At 44.5% G+C, this 23,090-nt stretch overlaps 1 protein-coding gene across 17 annotated transcripts in view; it reads right to left on the bottom strand.

Annotated features, from left to right (window-relative positions):
* MPDZ (multiple PDZ domain crumbs cell polarity complex component) overlaps positions 1-23,090 on the bottom strand; it is a 1,735,289-nt gene that overhangs the window by 857,371 nt on the left and 854,828 nt on the right. For 12 of the 17 annotated variants that reach the window (XM_069626067.1, XM_069626068.1, XM_069626072.1 and 9 more), the window contains 3 exons: positions 21,872-21,992; positions 4,718-4,916; positions 2,038-2,079 (listed from right to left, as the gene is read on the bottom strand). In XM_069626067.1, the coding sequence (XP_069482168.1) occupies positions 2,038-2,079; positions 4,718-4,916; positions 21,872-21,992 (362 nt within the window). The remainder of the gene's footprint in view (positions 1-2,037; positions 2,080-4,717; positions 4,917-21,871; positions 21,993-23,090) is intronic. The other 5 variants (XM_069626069.1, XM_069626077.1, XM_069626082.1 and 2 more) reach the window with 1 other exon arrangement.

Raw genomic sequence — 23,090 nt, 5'->3', positions numbered from 1 at the left:
TTTGGGATTTTTTACTGGGCATCAATGGTAAATCAAACCTAAGTTGTATCAAGTAGTTAGACTAGCCTACTTTGGTGCAGCCAGTCTAGTTCCTATTGTGATATGGCATTTTTACTGGCCATCAAGAGTAAAGCAAACATGATAAGTGCTATTATGTGGCAGGACATGCAGTCTGGATACGTTTTCATATGGTGGCATGGAATTTTAACTGGGCATCAAGAGTGCGGCAAACATGATAAGTGGTATTACGTGGCTACGCTGGCCTATATTGGGGCATCCAGTCTGTAGATATTTTCTTACTGTGGCATGGTGATTCTTTACTGGGCATCGAGAGTAAAGCAAACATAAATGTTATTACATGGCCATACTCCGTATATTGGTGCAGCCAAGCAGAGTATTGTGGCATGGAATTTTTCCTGGCAAAGCCAACATGTACATATTTTTACATGGGGATACTGGCAAATATTGGCCAGGCCAGCATGGAAATATTTTCTTATAGTATCATCTCTGGAATTATGTTCACATTAAACTGAAGCATGTTATTGTATGGGAAAACTGGCATATATTGATGCAACAAGAATCAACAAGTATGTACATCCAGATTTACATTTTTTTTTTATTTTTTGCACTGCTATATTTTGTGGGATATGACATAATAAAAATGACTTGGAAAATGCTCCTGTGCACTGCTAATGGCTTGCATCTATTGGATCTTTTCACAAGATACCCTACAAATCCGATTTAACTAAATTTTGCACAGAAAGTGTGCTTTAAAGTGCACCATTTGAACCCATTACTTTAAACATTTTCTCAGGTGGAGCACTCCCCTGAACCCTCCTTGGTTAGTTCAGGCTGCCTTGCTTGCTCAGTTGCTCTTGCATGTGTGTGGGAAACATGTATGCCCATCAAATTAAAACATTCACCAGCCTCCACTGGATGGACGCGCACATACGGCATGCCTTACATTCATGTCCTCTTCTCGCATAATCCATGATAGATTTCGGCGGGATTAGCGCTGGTGGAATGACCACTGCAGTAATTCTGCTGATATTGCTGATTTTTCTGTGTAAAGTGGGAGGATTTAGAGGCAAACTCATGGTACGGCGGAGCGGGGAAAGTGGCGGTAATTCCTTTACCGCCACTTTTTAACTGCACCGCCATACTCGTAATGAGCCTCTAAACTTCTCTACAAATGCTCTCAGCCCTGACATCCACTGTGAATTGCTGGTCATTTAAAAACTGCTCAGTTACAAAATAAAACTAAAGCTATCAGGCGTAATGAGGAGAAATTATACTCAAAGTAAAATCGCTGCCATCTACAAAAGAGGATATTGTATAAACATGTTCCAAAGATTTACACGAGTTTATCAGTCGCCCATGCGTTAATTCGAAAGCATGGCTGCCATCTCCGGGAAACCTGGGATGACAGTGGTACTGGCAAGGCTTGGAACAGAATTCGGTTAAAAAGTGCCAGCAAGCACTGAATGCAAATGTGCACAATTAGATATAGCATGCACTGCATGGCATGCATTACCCGGGTATATTAGCTGCATGCACAGGCCACATGCTGGACCAAACAGTCACACAAAACCTATTAACACACTGTGCCAGGCATGCCAGAGAAATGACAAATAACAAGAAATCGCAACGTTAAACCAACCATTGGGCTTGCACAGTACAGGGAAAAACAGCATTAGAGGTGCATGAAAAAGCACAGGAATTAATCCAGACGCTGGCATGGTGGGGACATTGCTTCAATGGCCATACAAATCGCAGGTTGGAAATTGGAATGGGCACGTTCTTTATAGCAAACGTAAGCAGCAAGACATTTGCCAGCGTGCCCACCATGCATTGCCCTGCTCGCTTCATCAGTAGCGACGGATATTCCAAATTGGCGGTTTTGAAAGTCCGGCAACGGCCTCCACGGTACCTGTGTCTGGATGCATTCCTGCAAATGAGCACAATCATAGCGCAGAATGCGTCCGCGTGCTCTGCAAGCGCACGGCCATGACGAGCCATTGAATCACCGATACTCACACATCAAAGGGGGCCTGATCAGCAGCAGGTGTTGCCGGCGATCTAGAATGGGAAGCATACGATGCAGCATCTATTTACAAAGGCGTTAACAAATGCAAGTCTTGTGCTGAATCTTAGATGCATACACACATGGAGTCAAAGAGTCAAAGTGGTGCGTGCACGAGAGTCGCCTAGTCAGTCCTTTTTCAGTATCCTTTATTCCCTTCGCTTTTGTGTTCCTCACCTCCCCTGGGAAGCATCTGCCTTCTCCCCCCCCCCCCCCCCCCCCACCCCCGGCTCTATCGCGGTGATTATGAACCAGCGTGTCAGAATGAGACCGCAATCAATCTTGTATTCCTTGATCAGGAATTCATTCCACACGTCTCTGCTGCTTAGGCAGGTGAGTCGCGATTCAGCGCCGTAATTATCTGGCAGATGTGCCGAGCAGCTGCTGCCGCACGGGAAGTGCCGGCTTTTATGATGGGCACCAGCGTCTGCGCGCGCTGCTGGCAAGGTGAAGTGAGAAGCCGGGACAGAAGGCGTGCTGCGCGAGGCCACACATCTGCTTCTCAATAGGTACAAAATAAATCTATTAAGCGTGGATTCCGAAGCCAGCATTGGTCTGCGTTCTAGTTGCAGTAATACTTCAAGAAAATGGTGTGCACGTCTAACGACGTGGACACGTCCAAACTTTACAAGTACGGAACGAAGGCAGCAAATCCATACTCTGGCATCGCATTAATCAATTAACATTTTCCTGAAGAGTGGAGATCGAGGGCTTAAGACAGATCTTATTCAGAACATCCCTCTGAGGGTCTCAGTCAAATAATGTGATAATCACATGGGCAGCTTGAGAGAAGCCCACTGACACGCATGTGCTCTCGCTATGTTAATTAATGGACATTAACTCTGCAAATGGGCAATATTTTGGTCTCTGCTTCACACTTAAAATGTATTACAAAGCAGTTCATACCTTATGTTGGGGCTTGCCCCCATTCTCCAGGCCCTTCCTGTCTACTAACCATTTACACCTGGTGCTCCTGGGTCTTATAATTGGTCTCAACAGACTGTGGGACACAGACATTGCACATGGAGGCAGATTCAGAATTCATCCCCTTTGCAACCTCGGCCGCAATGTGCTGGATGGGGCAGGGAGTGGGGTAAGAGGCTGTCGCTAAGAGGGAATGCCCATGGAGTGACGCGGAGGGCACTTTGGCTCGCACGTAACTACCACACATGCTATAGATAAGCTTCTAGCTAGAGTTGCGGGGAATGGAAATTGAAACATCACCATCCAGAAGATCCTTATTACTTGGATTGATCTGAAAACGGGTGGTGATTGGAAACGTCGGCAAGCTGAGTAAGTGAGCATCAGTTGACCAAAGGTCTGGTACATGACTGTAGAGTACTGTACTGCTGAGCATGGGATAACCTATTTAAAGGCGGGAACACCCAACTGACTTCAAAAAGTAGTGGCTGTGCTCTTCTCCGCTGTGGGGTGCATTCAACTACACACAACAGTTTTCTTTCCATTTCCTGTCTAATTTCTTATAAGGCACTATTTATCCCAAGTCCATGGTTCTAGCCTCTTAAACTGTGTTCATACTGACCGCTATTGGCTGGCACAGATGCTAGACATCGGTCAGATGCATGGCACCTCTTTTACAGGAAATACTAATTGGTTTGATGTCGGTCACAATACGTTTTCATAACCTTAGTACTATTTAGAGGCTTCAGTGTGAGAAACAATGGCAGATATTGGTGCTACAGGGTCATGCTATAGTATTCCATGCACAATTCATTAGGAGTAACTACTACTATGAACAAAATTAAATTGGTAAACTTGGGAGTGCTCAAAATCATATTTTATGATTGTCCAACAACAGAGAATGATAACCCTCTACAGAATGCAAGCCGAACATGGTGCTAATAGTGAAGAGTCGAGCATGCAGAAATCACTGCTCAAACGGAAAGGTGTGGTGTACATGTCTACTACTGATCCCAAATAGATTTGCGTTTCTAGCAACAAGCCTGTCAATGCAGTATTTGCCAGAAGGCAAGTACTGCATACAAACCTGCTAAACGGTGGAAAATCAGAAAGCATATCACAGGAGGCATGCAGTCTAAAGGTTGTTATGTAGAGAAAAGGACGGTTCTTGTTCCAAAAAATCATGCCATTGTCCATTGAAACTATTTCATTCCTTCCGCATGCACAAACCATCCCACTATAGCATGCTGGATGCAAAACTGCATTTTCCGGGCTGTAGCCTTTTTTGCTTAGGCACCCAAAACTAAAATAAACTAAAAGGGTCCAGCGGTCAACATGTAAGGGAAGAACCCAAGAAGGTCTTTAGAAAACAAAGTGATGTGACTAGAAGATGAACAAAACACAAGGCAATAGGGTGCATTTTACGACAGCAGCAATGTACAGATTATTACTGTTAACCAGACAAACATCACCACTGTCATTTGAAATGGACACTATAACAAATGGCAAAAGGAATACAAACAAACATGGAGGGAGCCTTAGCAAAATGCTTATAAAATGCCTTTCTCAAGGAGTGCTGCTTCTTTTTAAATCCTCATTCCTTTCCAAGAAGGCTCTAAGCGGCAGACTTGTGCTTGAAGATGGGCAAGGATGACATTAAGAATCTACTGTAAACTCAATTTTTCATCTAAAGAAACAGATCCGTTCACTTACTTTATATCAAGGCCGATGAGAGAATGTTTCCTCAGCATAGCTCGGGCCTGGACATTGTTTAAATTAGCAGTGGACTCCTCGTTGATAGCCAAGATGCAATCCCCAACGCAGATGCGCCCATCACGGCTTACAGAGCCTCCATGGATGATGCTGCGCACTATCATCCCGAGGCCATCCTTATCAGCACTTACTGTCATCCCTGTGGCAATGCAAAAGAGAGCAGACATTGGCTACCAAACCCCAACCATGCAACAGGAGTCTCAATAGTAAAGTTAATCTGGTAAAAAGAATGCTCTTCAAGGGACACTTCAATGCAGTTGAGGATCCGATGGTGAAAGTTGTACCTTTATAACTAAGAACACAAACACAGTGTCAGGAAATAATTCTCTTTACACCACCTTTGCTTCCAGTTCTACGGCCCCCCAAACCTTTTGCTTTTATTTTTGATTCTGACCTGGTCTTTTTGCAGTGCAGCAAAGCCCTAAACTTCACTCCCCTGGGCTTTAGCTCATTTGTCATGGGGAAATGGACATGTCTGTCAGGCTGTCAGTACTGGGGCACAACGTTTCCCTTAGTCTTGTTACTTTGTTACTACTTTTGGTAACTTGTTACAACTTTGGGAACTTTTTATCATTATACAAATGCATTTTACAGTGCAGTACAATAGCGTATACTTTTTGTTTCGCCCTGGACTAACAGAGGATTTTTGGTTACCCTAAGTATGCTAAAGGGACAAGCTGGTGGCAGCAGTTACTTTTTTGGTGTAGTTCATTTTAGCCTTATAGCGTTTACCGCGTTTGGCTACTAACCGTGGCTAGTGTCCAAACATGGGCGGGCCACATGGTTTTTCACTTGTCCTTTGGCCATTTTGTCTTAAACCTTCCTCCTGGCCTGTGAGGCCGGGAACATCCTTATATGGACTGAAAAGCAGAGGCTCTTGGCGGGCTACTGGAGGGCTATGTGTGTTTGCTGCCAGGAAGTGGGTTGGGACAGTCTGGTCCCAATCCACAAACTCGTTTCAGTGTGTCCGAGTGGTATACATGAGTTTTGACGCCAATGGTCCTGATTGGACCACAGCTGGTGTGTGTGTGTGTGTATGTTGGACATATCTGTCATTGGCTAGTGGGAGTTTCAGCTCTTACCTGGCTTTTGAGATAAGAAGAGGACCCCTGGACTCACTCTAGGGAGACCCTGAAAGAAACCAAAGGAGCCCAGAATCCTGTTCAGCCTCAAAACCTGCAAGGAGACCGGAGAACAGTTGGAAGGCATCCTGGCAGCCAAGTTCGGCTGCTGTCCTAGTAGAGCCCTGTACTGTGGAAAATATCCAGCAGTCCTATGAAGATGCTGTGTCCCTTGAAGTGGAGGGAACATCAATTCTCAACGTCAGCTTGGAGTGCTACGATGAAGAGCCTTTGGAAGTGCCCCTGGACCAGCTCTGAGTTTCGGCTACCGTGCTACAGATGTCGGCATTCCAAGTTGAGGCCTGGAACTTGGAGGATCTCCAGCTTGTGCCATAAGACTTACCTCTGTGGAATGTCATGGTCCTAGCATCTAGGAGACAAAGTCTGACTGCAGCAAGTGAATCGCTTTGTGTCACCGTGCATTGGTGGCCGTCGTCCGAAACTGCTTACCTCTGTCCAGTCCCGTCCTGAGAGGGGTCCTGCATCGAGTTCTTTTGCATTTCTCAACTGGAAGACACTTTTTATTTCTCAACGGGAAAAGCCGTCTCGGACCCTCTTCAGCAGACCTGCCAAGTCCTACAAAGAATCAGAGTACTGGCGGTGAGTTGTAGCAATACTTACCTGCACCCCTTTCGCCCTCTTAGCACGCTGTTGCGCAATCTGTGAAATGGACGCCATTGTGTGAGCTCCGTGTGTGTGGCGTGATCCGCGGCGCTAAATCTGCAGTAAATGGAAAGAACTTGCTGTGAACCTAATGGAGGAGAGTTGTATTAGGTGCGGGCACAACCTGGCCAGGAAGCTAACGGATTGCTGCAGTGCCGGTTGAGTTATTGAACGGCTAGGCGTGGAAGCCATGTGACAAGCGGAGGGGCTACCTGCTGGAATATTGCCCATTCTGCCAGCACCCACGGCGGGCTGTGACAGCACCTGCCGCGTCTCTTACATGCTGGTGCAGGAGAGGAGGGGACGAGCAACGTCAAGCCCGATCACCATCTAGGGCTGTACAGAGCTAACTGCGGTGGCTACGGAGGCACCCTGGCTCCCGCTGCTGTCTAGAAGTAGAGGGTGGCGGGTGCAGAGCAAATGGAAGGCTGCCCGAAGGAAGAGGATCAGCACAGGTGATCGGGCATGGACTCAGCAATTCTTTGTTCAGCGGGCTACACCACTGAAGGCCTTCATCTCGAGAAGCCTGGAAACTTACCGGTACAGAGCTGCGGGATGCCACCTGCTGACCCAGACCAGGTGGGACGGCCCCTGCGGTCTACGCTGATGCTCTAATCCATACTACATTTGTAAGCTGAGAAGCACCGGAGCGCTCTCCTTCTCTGTGTTGCTGCTGGAGACGGATGAGGCAGGGCAGTCTGATCCTGCTTATGCACACAGGCATTATCTAATAGCTTCTGCCTCCCTTTTACTACCATCTGTTACCGGTGCTCCCTTCCCAGCACCGTGGGTGTGCTCTGGTCTGGGGGCCCTGGCTAGAGGGAGGAAAAGACTAGTGGAGAACTGCCTCCTGGTAAAACTGCAGAGGAGGGCCCCTAATCAGCGACCCCAATGCTAGTGCACATTTCTGTTGAGCATGGTAAGGTGCAGGTGAGGGGTAAGGGTATGGGGCAGAACATATTAGAAGTTTGGGGTAGTATGAGAGGGGGCAGGGAGGGCTCAGGGCTGGAGTTGGGGTGAAGGAAGTTGGGGTGAAACAGTTATAAAAATGCACAAGCTGAGCACTGCACTTTATGATTTAGTGGAGAGATAGCACAGAGTTGAGGGGAATGTCCGGATGCATATGAGGGATATTTTGGACAGAGGTGGTTTGACAGATGTGAAGTTATTGAGTTGGAATGTGAGGGGCTTGGGTATCCCCATGAAGATGCATAAGGTGATGGCATATGTTAACCGCCAAGCTTCTGTTTTTGTAGGAAATGCATCTGCTGAACACCAAGCGCGTAAGGAAATGCACCTGCTGAACACCAAGCGTGTAAGGTTGCCCCTGGCACCGTTATTACACTTCTTACTCTACCAGAGCGCGGGGGTCATGATCCTAGTGCATAGTTCACTGCCGTTCACATTATTCAACAGAAAGTGATGACTGTGGAATATTTGTGATTGTGCATGGTAAATTGGGAAGTGCAGAAGTCCTCCTGATGAACATATATGGCCCAAACATCTATCTATCTATCTATCTATCTATCTATCTATCTATCTATCTATGTTTTTGTATTGCGCCACTAACCCGCAGGCCTCAGGGCGCTCACAAGGGTATCACATGCAGAGACAATGAAAACAGGCCAGCAGAAAGGGCGGTAAAGAAAGAAAGAACCACCCTCCAACAAACCGAAAATAGCAAAGGATGTTTTTAGCGAGCAGGCATGTACAGATCCAAAGATCTATCTATGATGATGTATTTCAAAAATGTGTTTAGTACCCTACTGCACTAAGAATTTGCAGTGGTGATTTTAACACAATACTTGATGTACATTTAGTTTAGTTTATTTATTTATAAAGCGCACCTAACCCAGGGGTATCTGGGTGCTTTTACTTGGATACATTTTATATTACAAATCACAATACACTTGAGAACAAAATTACATATTTACAATATCAGGCAGGTTCCATGGTTACAATAAATTTATAATACATTTGGGAGCAAAGTTACAAGAATTACAATATCAGGCAGGGTCCATGGTTACAGGAATTTTACAACGTGTGCAGTTATCTATACAATTATATACAGTATGCTATGTGAGACCTTTGCAATCAGCGGAGTTAGATTGGGCCCTGGGAGAAAAGCCAAGCTTTTGTCTTGGCTGAGAAGGAACAGAAGGAGGTTTCTGCTCTAATGACTGGGGTGGAGGTTCGGGGGGTTCGGGGAGGGGGGTAAATTCCAGCATTTGCCCGCTAGCACTGGGAAGCTGGAACCTCTTGCAGTTTTTAAATTGTATTTTGGGATGATGAGGCGGTTGAGATACATGATCTAGTCGGTCTGTCCGACTGCGTCCTAGAGAATTTGCCTGTCAGGTATTTCAGAGCCGTGTTAGAAAGACATTTATGCGTGATGACTAGCTATCGTAATGTGATTCTGTCACGCACGGGTAACCAGTGAACGTCCTGCCTGAAGGACTTGGAGTTTATTTAAATTCCGAGTTGAGGAACCTAGGAATAAGGTGTTACAATAATCTAGCTTCGAGAGGATCAGTGCTGGCTAGCGTAATACAGCTGTTGGTCGATAAGAATGGTTTGCAGGCATTTATGAGTTTGTTGGTGTAAGCCATGGATGAGGCTGTAGTAGTATTAACTTTTTTTTAAAGAGATAAAGTGGAATCTAGGTAAACCCCTAATGTTTTGACTTTGCTGGCGACTTTGATGGTATTCCCATCAATGTTAAAACTGTGTAACGTTTGTCCAGTTTGTTTAGGCGAGCTTGTGAGCCGATGATCAGTAGTTGGGTCTTGTCGTCGTTTAGACAAAGACTGTGAGCTTCAATCTCAAGATAGATATTTATCATTTTGGAATCTTTGATATAGCAACCAGAGAGTGTGATGAGGATCTGGGTGTCATCAGCATAATTTGTGTAGGTGACACACATGTTGTCAAGACGATCAAAGAGGAGCTTGGTAAATATGTTATAGAGCGTGGGCGAAACGCATGATCCCTGTGGGACCCCCATAGTGGATAGGTACTGGGGGCACGGATAATGCGGGCGCGAAGACTCTGGTAGTTCTATTTGATAGAAAGGATTGGATCCAGCTGGCGACATTCGTTGAGAAGACTGCAGCTGAAGTTAGATGTTTAGTCAGGATTTGATGATGGTCAACGAGATTGAATACTGCTGAGAGGTCTATTAGCAGTTTCAGTGCCGTGTCTTAGTCTAAAGCCGGACTGTCGAAGGCCTAGTAGATCATTATCTTCAAAATGTTTTTGTATTTGGAGATAGACAGCACAATCTAACATTTTTAAGAGAAAAGGTACGGTTGTTATAGGCCTATAGTTAGTTGGAAGATCCATGCCTCTTTTAGATTGTTGAGCACTGAGCAGTTTTTGAAGGAGCAGTTAATCAAGGCTTTTATGAACGGTGCTAGACCGCACGTCCGCCACACCCAGAACCCTGACGAGCACATCACGCACCATACACACGCACATTAAAGATCTGGGTCTGAAAGATGTTTGGCGTTCATTACACGTTACACAAAGGGCTTTCACTTTTTATTCATCGGCGCATGATATGCACCCACGTATAGATCTCTAGTTGATATCACACAGGGTGGTGGTTTAGGTGTCAGAGAGCCATCTACTGCGCAGAACTCTGTCTGATCACTCTCCTGTGCTGCGCTCCCTGAGCATTCCGGAGGGAGCACCTCAGCAGCCACAGTGGCGCTTCAAGGCTACATCTCTGCTAGACCCTGTCTTTCGGGCAAGTATGGCGAGATGACTTCTTTGATAACAACAAAGGGTCAGTTAGCACACAGGCTGTTCTATGGCAGGCGTTTAAAGCATATATGAGGGGGATCGGGATGTTGACCGAATTCGGGGTACTGGCCGACATAAGGGGGGAATTAAAGATGTGTGAAAACACACTAGCGCAACTGCAAGCAGAATACGCTGAGAACCCGTTGCCATCCATTAGCAAAGAAATAAAGACACAAAAAGACGAATATCGGGATGCAGCAGACAGAGAGTGGCATTACTTTGATAGGCCAGCAGCAGCACACAGGTACGGGGAGCAGGAGAGACTGGGGAAGCTCGTAGCTAAGACAGTCCGGTCTGAGAGGGGCAGCACGACCATCCCGTGCATAACCAGGAAGGACGGAGTGGTGACAGTAAGCAAGGTGTTTTACGACTTCTATGAGAGCCTCTACTCACCCTAGAGCGTGGCTACGAGAGACGAGATCGATGAATATCTAGCCAAAATACCCACAACATTGCTGTCGGCAGAAGCTTGTAACGCACTGGAGATACCCATAACACTAAGTAAGGTTAGGGAAGCGATTAGGGGTTTGCCAGGAGGGAAGGCCCTTGGCTCGGTTTGGGCATGGAATACTACAAGGAATTCCTAGATGCGTTATCTACCCTTCTCTTATCGGTGTGGACTGAGGCACTTGAACTTTGTATCCTGCAGGAATCGATGCGCAAAGCAGTCATTACCCTGTTATTGAAGCCCAGAAAGCCACCAGAAGATTGCGGGTCGTACCAACCATTATCCCTCAAACACAGACGTGAAAATATTCACAAAAATACTGGCATCCCGACAGGGCCTGGTTCACAGAAGTCTTTTATAATGGCGTAATCCCATAGGAAAACACTCTGTGAATCAGGCCCATAATCTGCTAATGCCCTACATGGTGCATAAGGATCGGGCAGGATTTGTGCAGGGGAGATCGACAGCGTATAACGTTCGGCCGCTATATAATATAATGGCGAGAATACCACAAGACGCCAAGGAGGTTGCCATGTCCTTATATATGCAGAAAGCATTTGCTACAGTATTTTGGCCTTTTTTGTTTAGGGTTCTGCATAACTATGGTTTTGGTCCGAACTTTATAAAATGGGTGCAAATTCTATACATAAAACCGTATGCTAGGGTGTGTGTGGATGGGGTGCTCTCATAGATACCAACACTAGCGGGAATCACCAGGCGGGGTGCCCACTTTCACCTTTACTGTTCGCACTGGTTATAGAACCCTTGGAGGATCTTATGAGGGCTCAGCATACCCGGGTCGGTATCAACATCGCTGAGCAAATAGAACTAATAATACTGTACACAGACAATATTATGATGTTTGTAAGGTATCCAGGGAAATAACTGCAGAGGATACTAGCTGCTGTTCAAGAGTTCAGGAAAAACTCAGGTCTCCGTTTGAATAGCAACAAGTCTGAGATCTTCCCGTTAACGGATAACACAATTGAACCTAGTAACCTGTTCGGACTGCGTTGGGCACCCCAGCATGTAAAATACCTCAGAGTTAAGATAGCTCGCTCGGCGACCCTTGTACGTTCCCTTAATTATGATCCAGTGGTCAATGCAATGTGTGTCATACTAGAACAGTGGAATCAGCTCCCTATTCCGTTGATGGGACGAGTGGCGCAAACTAAAATGATTATTTTACCCAAGCTATTTTATCTATTTAGTAATGTGCCGGTGTTGCCTGGCAGAGGCTTTTTCACTAAAATAACCAGAGAGTGCTCCTCATTTGTATGGAAGGAGCAGGCAAGGGTCAGTTGGAAGTGCCTCACTTTACCGTATGAGCAGGGGGGGACTGGCAGCCCCCGACTGAGTTATATTACTTGGCTGCTGAAGCATAATAGGCAGTGTATTCGATGGAGGACCACACACATCATACGAGGAATTAGAGAGACAGGGGAAGGAAAAAGCAACCTTGCTACACGGGGTAGCTGTAGGTAGACAGGGGAATGGTAACCGGCTGGACCCTGTGTTAGTCACGCAGCAGGCATGGTCGAGGTTGGTCAACCACCTCAAGAATACTGTATTGTACAGCCCGGACATGGGGCGCAACTTATCTGGATCCATCTAAGGACATAGTCCTGGCAGCACACTGGCGAGGGGTGGGCATATTGAACTTGGGTGATTTGTTCCCTGGTGGCCTATTTGTAACCTGGGACACGATTAAGGTATATGTGGGAAACTTCAATACTACTCACTCGGCTCAGCTGTGGCATCAACGTGGACTGGATGCCCAAGGAAGCCAGCCTCCCATCAGAGTCTTAATTACATAGAATCCCCTGGTACAACAAAGAAGTCTGCTTCAGTGCTATATAAATTCGCTCAGACAACAAGGGGGTACAAACACCGGATATTAAAGAGGACTGGGAAAGGGACCTGGGTGTTGCTTTTACTGATGCACACTGGTTGCAATTATGCAGGCTGATGAAGCAGATGTCATTCAATTCTAGATATAGGCTGATTCACTTCAAGATTCTGAACAGAGTGCACCTCACCCCACCCTGCCTTAAGAAAATGTATATCACTGCTGAGGGGAGGTGCCCCGGATGTGGGGGAGGGAATGCCAATATAATGCATAAATTGTGGTCATGTGGGGCACTCTCGGAATATTGGGACATGGTAGGCTGTGTGTTGGAGGAGGTGGTGGACCAGCACATTTTATGGGAACATACGACGTGTATATTGGGCTATGTGCATAAATGGAATCCGCTGAAGTGCAAATTGATAAATATTGGGTTGCTGCTAGCTAAAAGGGCTATATTAATGAGGTGGAAGAGTAAAGTGGCCCCCACAATTGAGGACTGGCTTGGAGATATGACCTGGGCAAACGATAAGGAGGAACTGTACACTAGCCTGATGCCTACGCCAGGGCAACCGAGGGACATATGGGGCGGCTTCCGGCAGTACTTGATGAATACAAGTGAGGGGGATGATGATGAAGTAACTCATGTGAATAATATGTATACAAAGTTGCCCTGGATAATGTTATTGGAAATAACTCTCTAAGCAATTCACTCCTTGGGAATGAAAGGTTATGTGATGCTGTGCTTTTGTGCAAGTTAAATAAAGTTAAACAAAAAAAAAACCCATATGTAGCAGACGTGGGGACGGCCCTTTCACAGTGTTGTAATTTTCCTCCTCGTTTGGGGCGGGGGAGGGGGGGTGGGGGAATTCTATCACATGGCTAGGCTATGCTGATGACACTGTGTTATTGGATCATACCACATTGGGTCTACACCACTCTCTGGATGCATTATCCCAGTGATAATTCCAGAAAGATCAATCACCAGAAGATTAAAATACTACAATTACAGCTTAGGGACAGGAAGCCGACTCAATATGCCTAGTGCATTGACAGGGTCAAGTTGGAGAGGGTTAACTCGTACATATATTTAGGTTGCCCTTTCCCCCGGATACCATTCTCACTCGCATTTGGGAAATCCATTTGTATGAAGGTGCTCCGTAAGTGGCAAGTGCTGAGTAATTATTATATGGACTTGACTGTACTAGGTGTTACCATTGCTTGGTTAAACAGTATTAAGGGGAGGCTATTCAAATCTATGCTCAAATTACATAAGACTGTTTCGCTTGAGGCCATAAGGATGGAACTGGGGGTGGCATCCCCAGCTGTCCAATGGAAGTTGAGATGCACTAAGCTTTTAATGAACATCCAAATAGCTAAGGCCAGAGCTGAACCAACTACTTCACTCTCATTATTGGGTGCACATTAAGCCTTAAAACCCAGCAACCGACTGAGAGATTGACTAATGTTGTAATTAAGTTTCTTGAAGAAATTGGCTTGCAGGTAGACGACCTTAACTCCCCGGGTCCATTCCTGGACCATTTGAAGAAACAATCTCTACTCTGGGACAGGGTGAATACCCTTGATGTATTGGGCACTCTTAAGTGCTACGAGAGTTTCTTAACCAGGGGTTTGCTGGGTATAAGCCCCGTAGTTATCTTAGGAAATACTGTAGCCCTTCGCTGTGTTGCTTTATCCTATATTTACGGCTGAACATACTACCTGTTCGTGAGTTCACTGGGTCATGGGTACGGGAACCCTATGAACTGAGGCTTTAACATATTTGCAAGGAGAGGGTGGAAACTTGTTGGCACTTACTGACGGGATGCCCAGGCCAAACCTCCTACTATATTAAGTGGTATGGTAGATTCTGTTGAGCACATGGGGGCTGTGAAACAGATCAGTTCTGGGTCTCAATATTCTCGGCCGAACCATTGATCATGGTCGCTGCAGCACATCACATTTGGCAAATAGCAAAGTGAGATTCCTTGATATTGGCAGTATACACTCTTAATTAGGGGTTGGGAGACAAGAATACTTGAAAATCATAACGACTTTGGTTGGAAAGTCACTTGGACTTGCTTTTCCTTTGATTTATTATAATTATTTTTTTTCTGATGTACTGCGGCCCATGTGGTACTTTCTTGAATTTAAGATCACACTTTTTGTTTTGACGATGAAAATGAATTGTATTTGAAGTTTTAGTAATTGTTTTTTCTATGGTCATTTTATGTAAAATTTGTATTAGATGTAAAAGGCTTGAATTAGTGTTAGGACTGATTTTCTACACTATGGCCTGGTGGAGAGATGTACAGAAGGCCAACCTATATTGTGACAGGAACAACTCTGGTAAGCTGGAGCCAAACCAGTTTAGGTAGCAGTGACAGTCAGTCTAGGCTACGTTCTTCAGAGGGGGCGAGCTTGTAAAGGGTCCACAATGAGGTCACACAATGGGCATCACAAATTACACTTAGACAGGATGTATACAAATACAGTTATTTAATTATGGCCAAAACACACTAAAGAACAATGACTACAAGCAGGTAGACTTATCACACAGCACTATTAAACTAAATACATATATGCATTGACTTGGTTCAAATGCATAATACAAATCAGATACTCCTGCAAAGGAAAGGTTAGACAAGTATTATGCACAACAAGGTCCACAGAGATGATCCCTAGCTAAAATTGTCCAGCCCTAAATTGCCTGGGGTCTTGTGCCCTAGTGTTCAGGATACAGTTCCACAGAATTTATGATGCAGGAAGAAATTCAGATAGGGTCTTTGGGGTCCAGTGAAGGGTTCCTATGGTTGGGGTTCAAGACCAATGCCCAAGAATAGCCCCAACAGTCAGAAGTCTTGCATAGGCAAGCAATGGCAAAGCCAAAAGTGTTAGAAATAGGTTTATTATAAGCCCATTGACTTATTATGAGAGAATAGGGGTAGTTTAAAATCTCTATAACTTACCCCCCATTACTCCGAATCTTCCCCAGACTTGGTAGAACAAAGGAAGGGTGTTCTGTGTTGCTTTTCCTGCCGAAATTCGTGGTCCTCGATTTTCAGGGGTTGCAGCTTCGACCTTCACTTTGGTTGGTGTCTTTTGCTTGTGCAAAGACTCTCGGTCGAAGAATGCAGAAAACTTCGATGCAGCACCCCTCTCAGGACTAGACACGAGTCAGGTAAGCAGGTTTCGGATGGTGCACACCGCGCACTGCAATGTAAAAGGATTCAGTAGCCGTGGACGGACTTTCCCTTATATCTCGGGTCTCTTTTGAGCTAGGACTCTGACATTTCGCAGGAGGTAGTCTTGCAGTCGCAGCCGAAGGTCCTCCAAGATTCAGGATGAAACTCTGTACGATGACATCATTAGCATGATAGAGCAAAAACGAAGCTGGTCAGCCAGAGTATGGTTCCAGGGCAGCTCCGAAGGCTGTCTTTGGCAGGGCACCAAGCAGACATCTGGAACAGATGGTCCCTCTACTCCATGGGACTCTACTCGCTGTGCATCCGGTCCGATAGCACAGCGAGTAGAGCGCTCACAGTGACTTCTGTGCAGAGCCTGCCGAAGCAGGTTTAAATCCCGGCAGAGTCAAACTCAGCCTTTCATCCTTCCAAGACCGATAAATGAGCACCACACACCGTGCACTCAGATGCCTGAGGGTTTGTATCGCTATATAAATGCTAACTTATTATTATTAAAGGTAGTAGCTCTTTTGCAGGACTACGAAAGATCAAGAGCAAGATAGGGCTCCACCGGACAGCAGCAGAATTTAGTTGCCAGGCCTCCTTCAGTTGGGTCTCAGGTCTTTTCACAGGTCTCACAGCTGGACAGGATACTTGGCTCCTTCAGGTTTCTCCAGGATATCTGAAGAATGGGTGCAGGGGTTCTCTTCTTATCCTAAAAGCCAGGTAAGAGCTGAAACTCCCACTAGCCAATAGCAGGACTAGCCCACAAACACACCCCAGCAGTGGTCCAATGAGGACCACTGGCGGGAACATTCATGCATACCACTCTGACACACAAACCAGTATGTTGATTGGAGTCGGACTGACCCAGCCCACATCCTGCCACACAGCCCTCCAGTAGCCCGCCAATAGCTTCTGCTTTCCCGGGCACTGGAAGTCCTTTTACAGATTTTCATGGCCTCTGATAACATATGAGTAAAGGACAGTGCAGTGAAGCTGAAGGCTTCGCTGTACAGCCAAAAGTACAGGTCAGATTAAAAAATAAAAGCAAAATGTTTAGGGGTGCCAAAAAGATGTAAGGAAAGGTGCAGAACAGAGAATCTTTCCTAACAATTAGCCATAAACATTAATATATTCTTTTTAGAAAAAGATAACTTTTATAACTTTTCTAATAGTTCGGCTTTGCCATTGCTTGTTCACATAAGCACTCTGTTGGACACATGTTTTCTAGTTAGATTAACGTGTCACCTAACACTTGGAACTGTTCATTGGACCCAAGAGACCCTACCTTCATTGTTTCCAGCTTCATAAAAATGTATGGAACTTTGCTGAGGTTTTGGGCACAAGGCCCCAGACATCTTTGGGATGGACTTCTGAAGCTAGGATTGTAACTCTGTGGACCTGTAGTGCTTATTCTAATCTCTAACTTCCTTTTTAGAGGCCATAAGTAAAGAAGTATTGTTATACTGGTATGTCTAAGTATGTTTTTTAATGTTTCACTGTGTGTTCTCATTGTGGACCCCTTACAAGCTCACCACCTCTTGAGTCTTAGCCTAGACCACTTGCCTTGCTACCTTCAACTGGTTTGGCTACAGCTCTCAGAGTTGTCCCGGTCACAATACTAGGGCGGCCTTCTATACATATGTCCAGCAGGCCAGAGTATAGAAAAACAGTCCTATGATATGGTGGAGGAAAATATGGGAGGGGTCTGCAGGGAACCGAAATTGAATACCCAAAGGTGGTCAGTGTTGCATTTATCGCTGTGGGGTAAGGTGAATGCTTTGAAGATGAATGCCGCGCCAAAAGTCAATTACATATTGCATATGCTTCCAATGAAAATAAGTCATTATTGGAAATTGATTGATGCCCTATTACAATCTTTCATTTGGGATGAGAAGCCTCCGAAACATAAGTTGTGGAAGCTTCAATTACCTGTTGAGAAGGGGGGCCTCGGGGTACCAAATTTTAAGGCGTATCATTTGGCGTTCTCATGCCAATTTTTTCTTCCCTTTTGGGGGGATTCCCCTGGTAAATGGGCTGTGGCAGAGGCGAGCTTGATGGGCCCTCTTGCCCCAAGGGCAGTTTTTACAACTGTCAACAGACATGGTAAGAGATTTCCTATGACTGAATTCCTAAGAGACATGTGGAAAAATATTTATGACATGTGTGGCTCGGTGGCTCTAAAGTCGCCTGATGCCTTTATCTGGTTGAATTACAGACAGTGGCAAAACTATGTTCTGGCCAGAGAGTTTTGTTAGTGGAATTCACTGGGTTAGTGATGTTCATAAAAATGAGAAATGGATTCATTGTGATGAGTTGCGCGCAAATTATAATATTGATAATTTTTCTGTTACAAATTACAGGAAATTGAAAAGATGTATTGGTGAGTTGATTGGAATGGGATTGTGCGTTTGGACCTATTCACTGCAGATAAATCTGTGTGCAAACAATCACTTGCAAGCAGGGTATATCATCAAATTGTAGCAAATTATAAAGAGAATTCTGATCTAATGAATGAATGGAGTAGAAGATTGGGGTGTGAAATCACTTCTGGTGTGTGGCTTGAGATGTGTGCAAACGTGAAACTTTGCTCGATCAGTTTGAGTGAACCCTCAAGACAAATTAAAATTCTCAATAGGGTTTACTGGTGCCCAGAAAGACTTAAAAGGAGGGGTATGTTGGATTCTGATGTTTGCAGGTGTTGCGGAAATGAGGTGGGCAGTATGGAACATTTACTCTGGGATTGTGTTCGAGTCCGGGGTTTTTGGCAAGAGGTATGTACTATGTGTCTACGGGTTCTGAATCAAAATATTGATTTTGATTTCAAAACAATGGTTTTAGGTAGTAGTGTTTTACTTGATGACCTTTCTTTATCGGAGAAAAAGTTTCTATTCAGGGGTGCATCAATATGCAAAAAAAATGATTTTGAGGGGTTGGAAATCTCAAATTCCGCCAAACTCTGATGACTGGATTGAAGAAATGAACTGATTAGCGAGTATGGAAAAGGTTAGTTACAGAAGGAAAGGGAAATTAAATTTACATGCGAAAGCCTGGGATGTTTTCTTGAGTATGTACTAGTTCTTACACATAAGATCTCTTTTTTTCTCTTTTCTTTTCTTGTCTCTATTTTCTGTATAATACAATGTATGTTGTCATCTAATGTTTGGTTAAAATGTAAATAAAGAATAACACAAAAAAAAGAAAAACAGTCCTAACAGTTATTAGAACAAAATGAAACAATGCTGCGAGGACAATTAAGAGTGCTTATGATGTATTCAAGTTTGTAATGACAGAGGCATTTCGTTTATCTGTAATTACTTTAACAAAATAGTTACAAAGTCATGCATATTAACAGTTAGTAGGTGGACAGAAGCACTAGCTCCAAATCCTTGCTTTTTGGAAGCACTCTTTTCTGAAACATGGAAAATTATGCATGGCCTATTATACCAAGGCAATGTAGTGTGCTTGTGGAATTTACAGGGGTGCTAAATACACCTTGCTCTTGGACACAAGAGAACACCAATGGAGAGCACAATAGTAATTAAAACACTAAGTTTTATAAAATAACATTTCAGGATAATAAGAGACATGGAGGTAAGAGATTATAATCCATCTTCGAATTCTTGCATTGCCATAGAAAAAACTAAGTTAAAAATGTCCCAACAGTTGAATGACGAACAGAAAATGTCAACAATATTCCATGCACTCAAATAGCCTACATTATTTCTGGTGCACCACTGAAAAGAAAAAACGACTTTCTGGTAATGTTTTTTCTATGGATTCCCCTCCCACAGATTCCTCATCTTGATGGGTATCCTCCAGCGCAGTTTCTTGCTGCTTCTAGTTCTAATCAGAGGTTCCCTCAGCTGCTGCCGAGCATGGGGTGAGTGGACAGCCCTACTGATAAGCGGCATATCACCCATATTCACACCCTAAAAATAGGCAAATACTCCCAAAAAAGAGAAATATGTAGTACAAATATTCCCAACAAAAAAATAGGAAACAGACACACAGGAGCCTATCCACTTTTACCCACACAGCTCCATGGATTTGTTTGGACTAGTAGTAAATGTCAAGCCACAGGAAGAAACTCTAAAATTGTTAAGGCCTGATCTGAAGACGTGAAAATGCACCTTTTAATATAACTAGATGCACAGAAATATTTATTAGAAAACCATTTCTGTTTTACAGTTAGAGCATATTTTAATTGCTTATGAAATATTCCCATTGGTAATGGAACTTACTTTTTTACTCCATTAGAAAATCATGTTTACTCCCAACTAAAAAAAATATGGACTAAAATACTCCCACTTCAACATCTTATTTGGAGGACTGGAAGGGCAGATCCGAGGTAATGGAGTGCAGTGTGCTCGATTTATACAGAGGCGACGTCATGTTTGGAGTCAAGGAAGCGGATTGTCAAAGGTGACAGATGTTGAGTTACGCTATGCCACCTGGTGAAACGTTCAGAGACCTGCTTGCATGTGAGAATTTATCAAGATGAGGAACCTGTGGGAAGATGCAATACAGTCCACCTTATGCCTCATTTTGAGTATGGTAGTAAACAATAAAAAACATGGGGTATTTGAGTTAACTCATTTATAAAAATACAATTGATTATGAGCTGGGTTCATATGGGATATTTACACCATGGGGTACATAAAAAGTGCTGCAGAGGGTAAAAGCCACATTTACTCCAGCTAAAATGTAAAAATGTATTTAAACTACCACACATTTTACAATTACCAACATACTCATAATAAGACCCTTGCACCTTACCCGTTCTTCATCATTTGGTAAATCGCAGCATTCATGCTTGCATAATCCTGTCAATTGAAGAAATTCAGAAAATGTGCAAATAAATTCATCACTACTGCATTAACAAATGCATACGTGACAAGCATAAAGAATTAAACACGTGAGGATCAGTGTAAAACAAACGTTTTCTGTTGCACAAAAACAGTTGAGTACTGTCTAGAAGATGTTAAACCATGACAATGTGTCTGCTACCGTCTTTACTTGAAATTGAAGTTTCTATCTTTGTTTCTTTTGTTTTACACCGATCCTCATGTGTTTCATTGGTTATGCTTGTCATTTTGTATGTATGCATTTTATTAATGCAGTAGTGAAGAATACACGTGCACATTTTCTGCACCTTTATGTGTAAAAAAAGAAGAACCAAAAATAAGTAATGATAAATAACGCATCAGCCAAATGAAAAATCTGGTCAGATTGACACTAATTGTTTTGTATGTTGATTGAATCAGCAAACTTAACAATAGGGTGTCACAGAGCAGATTGTTTCAAGCCAAACATTTTTTAAATAGTGAAAACTTACATGAATCGAGCCAAGTTAAAACAGCAACAAGTGGCAGGACGTCTATTTTGTTCATAGCTTGAAAGAAATTTAGCACATGGCAAAGTGCCGGGTAGAACCCAAACGTTCACATTGCTCAAGGGATATCTGAGAGGTTTTTACACAGCAATGCGTTTATGAAAACGGCGGCGAACAAGGAAGAGCGTGACTTCTAAACCAGGAAAGACAAGACCCCGCCCTCAATTAACATACTGAAAGGAAGAATAAACAGGTCACAGTAGTAGGAGTTTTGTTTGTTTTAAGGGTATGTCACTGTCAAGCCAACACAGCAGTTACCAAGTGAAAACCATATTGTACTTTTAATGCTGAAGACAGGAAATGCCATTCCTTTAGGGGGCACTCCCATGCATTCGTCAGCTCTATAATTCATCTTTGTGACCATAGCCATGACCTCAATAATTGCCCTCGTGTTTCTTTTGAAAACAAAACAGAAGCCACTTGGAGGCTCGGTTTTGGGATTAATATTTGAAAACGTCTGTTGCTGTTCACCAAGGATCCACTGGTGATGACTTCAATTTAAAAAAAAAAAAAGAAATTATACATTCAATTGTTCATTGAACAGGCACAGATCCTCGCTGGCTTGTCCACCAACGTGGTTTAAATGCAGTCTTGGCTTGTACTGAATAATAGAGCTAGAGCCAGCTTACCCAGACTTGAGCTCCCTCTTGCTATGGTGATGGTCTTCTCAAACGTGTTTTTGGACGCCATCTCAGAACGACATTCTTCTGGCAAAGAGAGGTCGTTTGAGCCCATTGAATATTCTGTGCTCTGTGGAAATGGGAAACACATTTAGAGACTCACAGCACATCTACAGGCACATTCAGTGGAACCTTTTACGTAATCCCAATGGCTGCCAAAGACAGCGATCACTCCTAACTACCCACACACCTACACTAAAATGGACACATACACAGGCAAGCGTGAGGCTGCGTGCTTAAATTAATAGTTACTCACCGTAGTGACTAACGTACTCCTATACAAAGTCCCCTTTCCTCCATACTGAATGGGCGTCCCTCGCTAGGGACAGGAGATGGAACCTTTTTCACCAGAAAAACCTTCTTCCCTTTAAATTTAGAGGCGCACTGGGGCGCGGCCCTGGAGCATGCGATCCCGACTCCACCCACCAGCGCTACTCCTCAGTACCCATTGAAGTGCGACAATATTATCATTGCCTAATGACACCAGTATTATTAGGGGGGGAAGGATGGTGGGACGAATGGAGGAAAGGGGACTATGGACTAGGAGTATGTTAGTCACAAGATTGAGTAACTAATTACTCCTACGTCCCGTCCCCTTTCCTCCATACTGCATGGGTGATTACAACTGAATGTAGTCCCAGGGTGGAGAGGTGACCCTCCTCAAGCGAACAAGTTCATTAGAACCACCTGTCCGAAAGCCGCGTCTGATTTAGAGATGGTGTCCAAAGAGTATTGGTTACAGAAAGCCGATGGGGTGGCCCAGGTGGCTGCCCTGCTGATTACCTGCCACGGGACCTGCCGGTGGAATGCGATGGCCATGGCCTTGGCTCCGACAGCATGGGCATGCATGTAAGCTGGAAGTGGTTTGTGCTGCCCCTCATAGGCCTCCTTCATGGCCGAAACCATGCACCTTGCTACAGAGGCCTTGGATGCCTGATAACAGGGCCTTGACCCCCACGAAGGTGACAAAGATAGCGTCCGACCTGCGGAACCTCTTGGTCCTGTCCAGGCCGAATTTCAGAGGACGTCTGACATCCAGATAGTGTAAGACCCTCTGAGCATCGTCCTTAGGATCGGCAAAATACATAGGTAAAACTCTCTCATTGTTTAGATGGAAAGCGGAGACTACCTTAGGTAGGAACGCGGGGTGCCTTCTCAGGACCACCTG

The sequence above is a fragment of the Ambystoma mexicanum genome, chromosome 6p (genome assembly GCF_040938575.1).
Source record: "Ambystoma mexicanum isolate Mex_15411 chromosome 6p, UKY_AmexF1_1, whole genome shotgun sequence".
Lineage (NCBI taxonomy): Eukaryota > Metazoa > Chordata > Amphibia > Caudata > Ambystomatidae > Ambystoma > Ambystoma mexicanum.
This window is presented reverse-complemented; position numbering and strand designations above follow the sequence as displayed.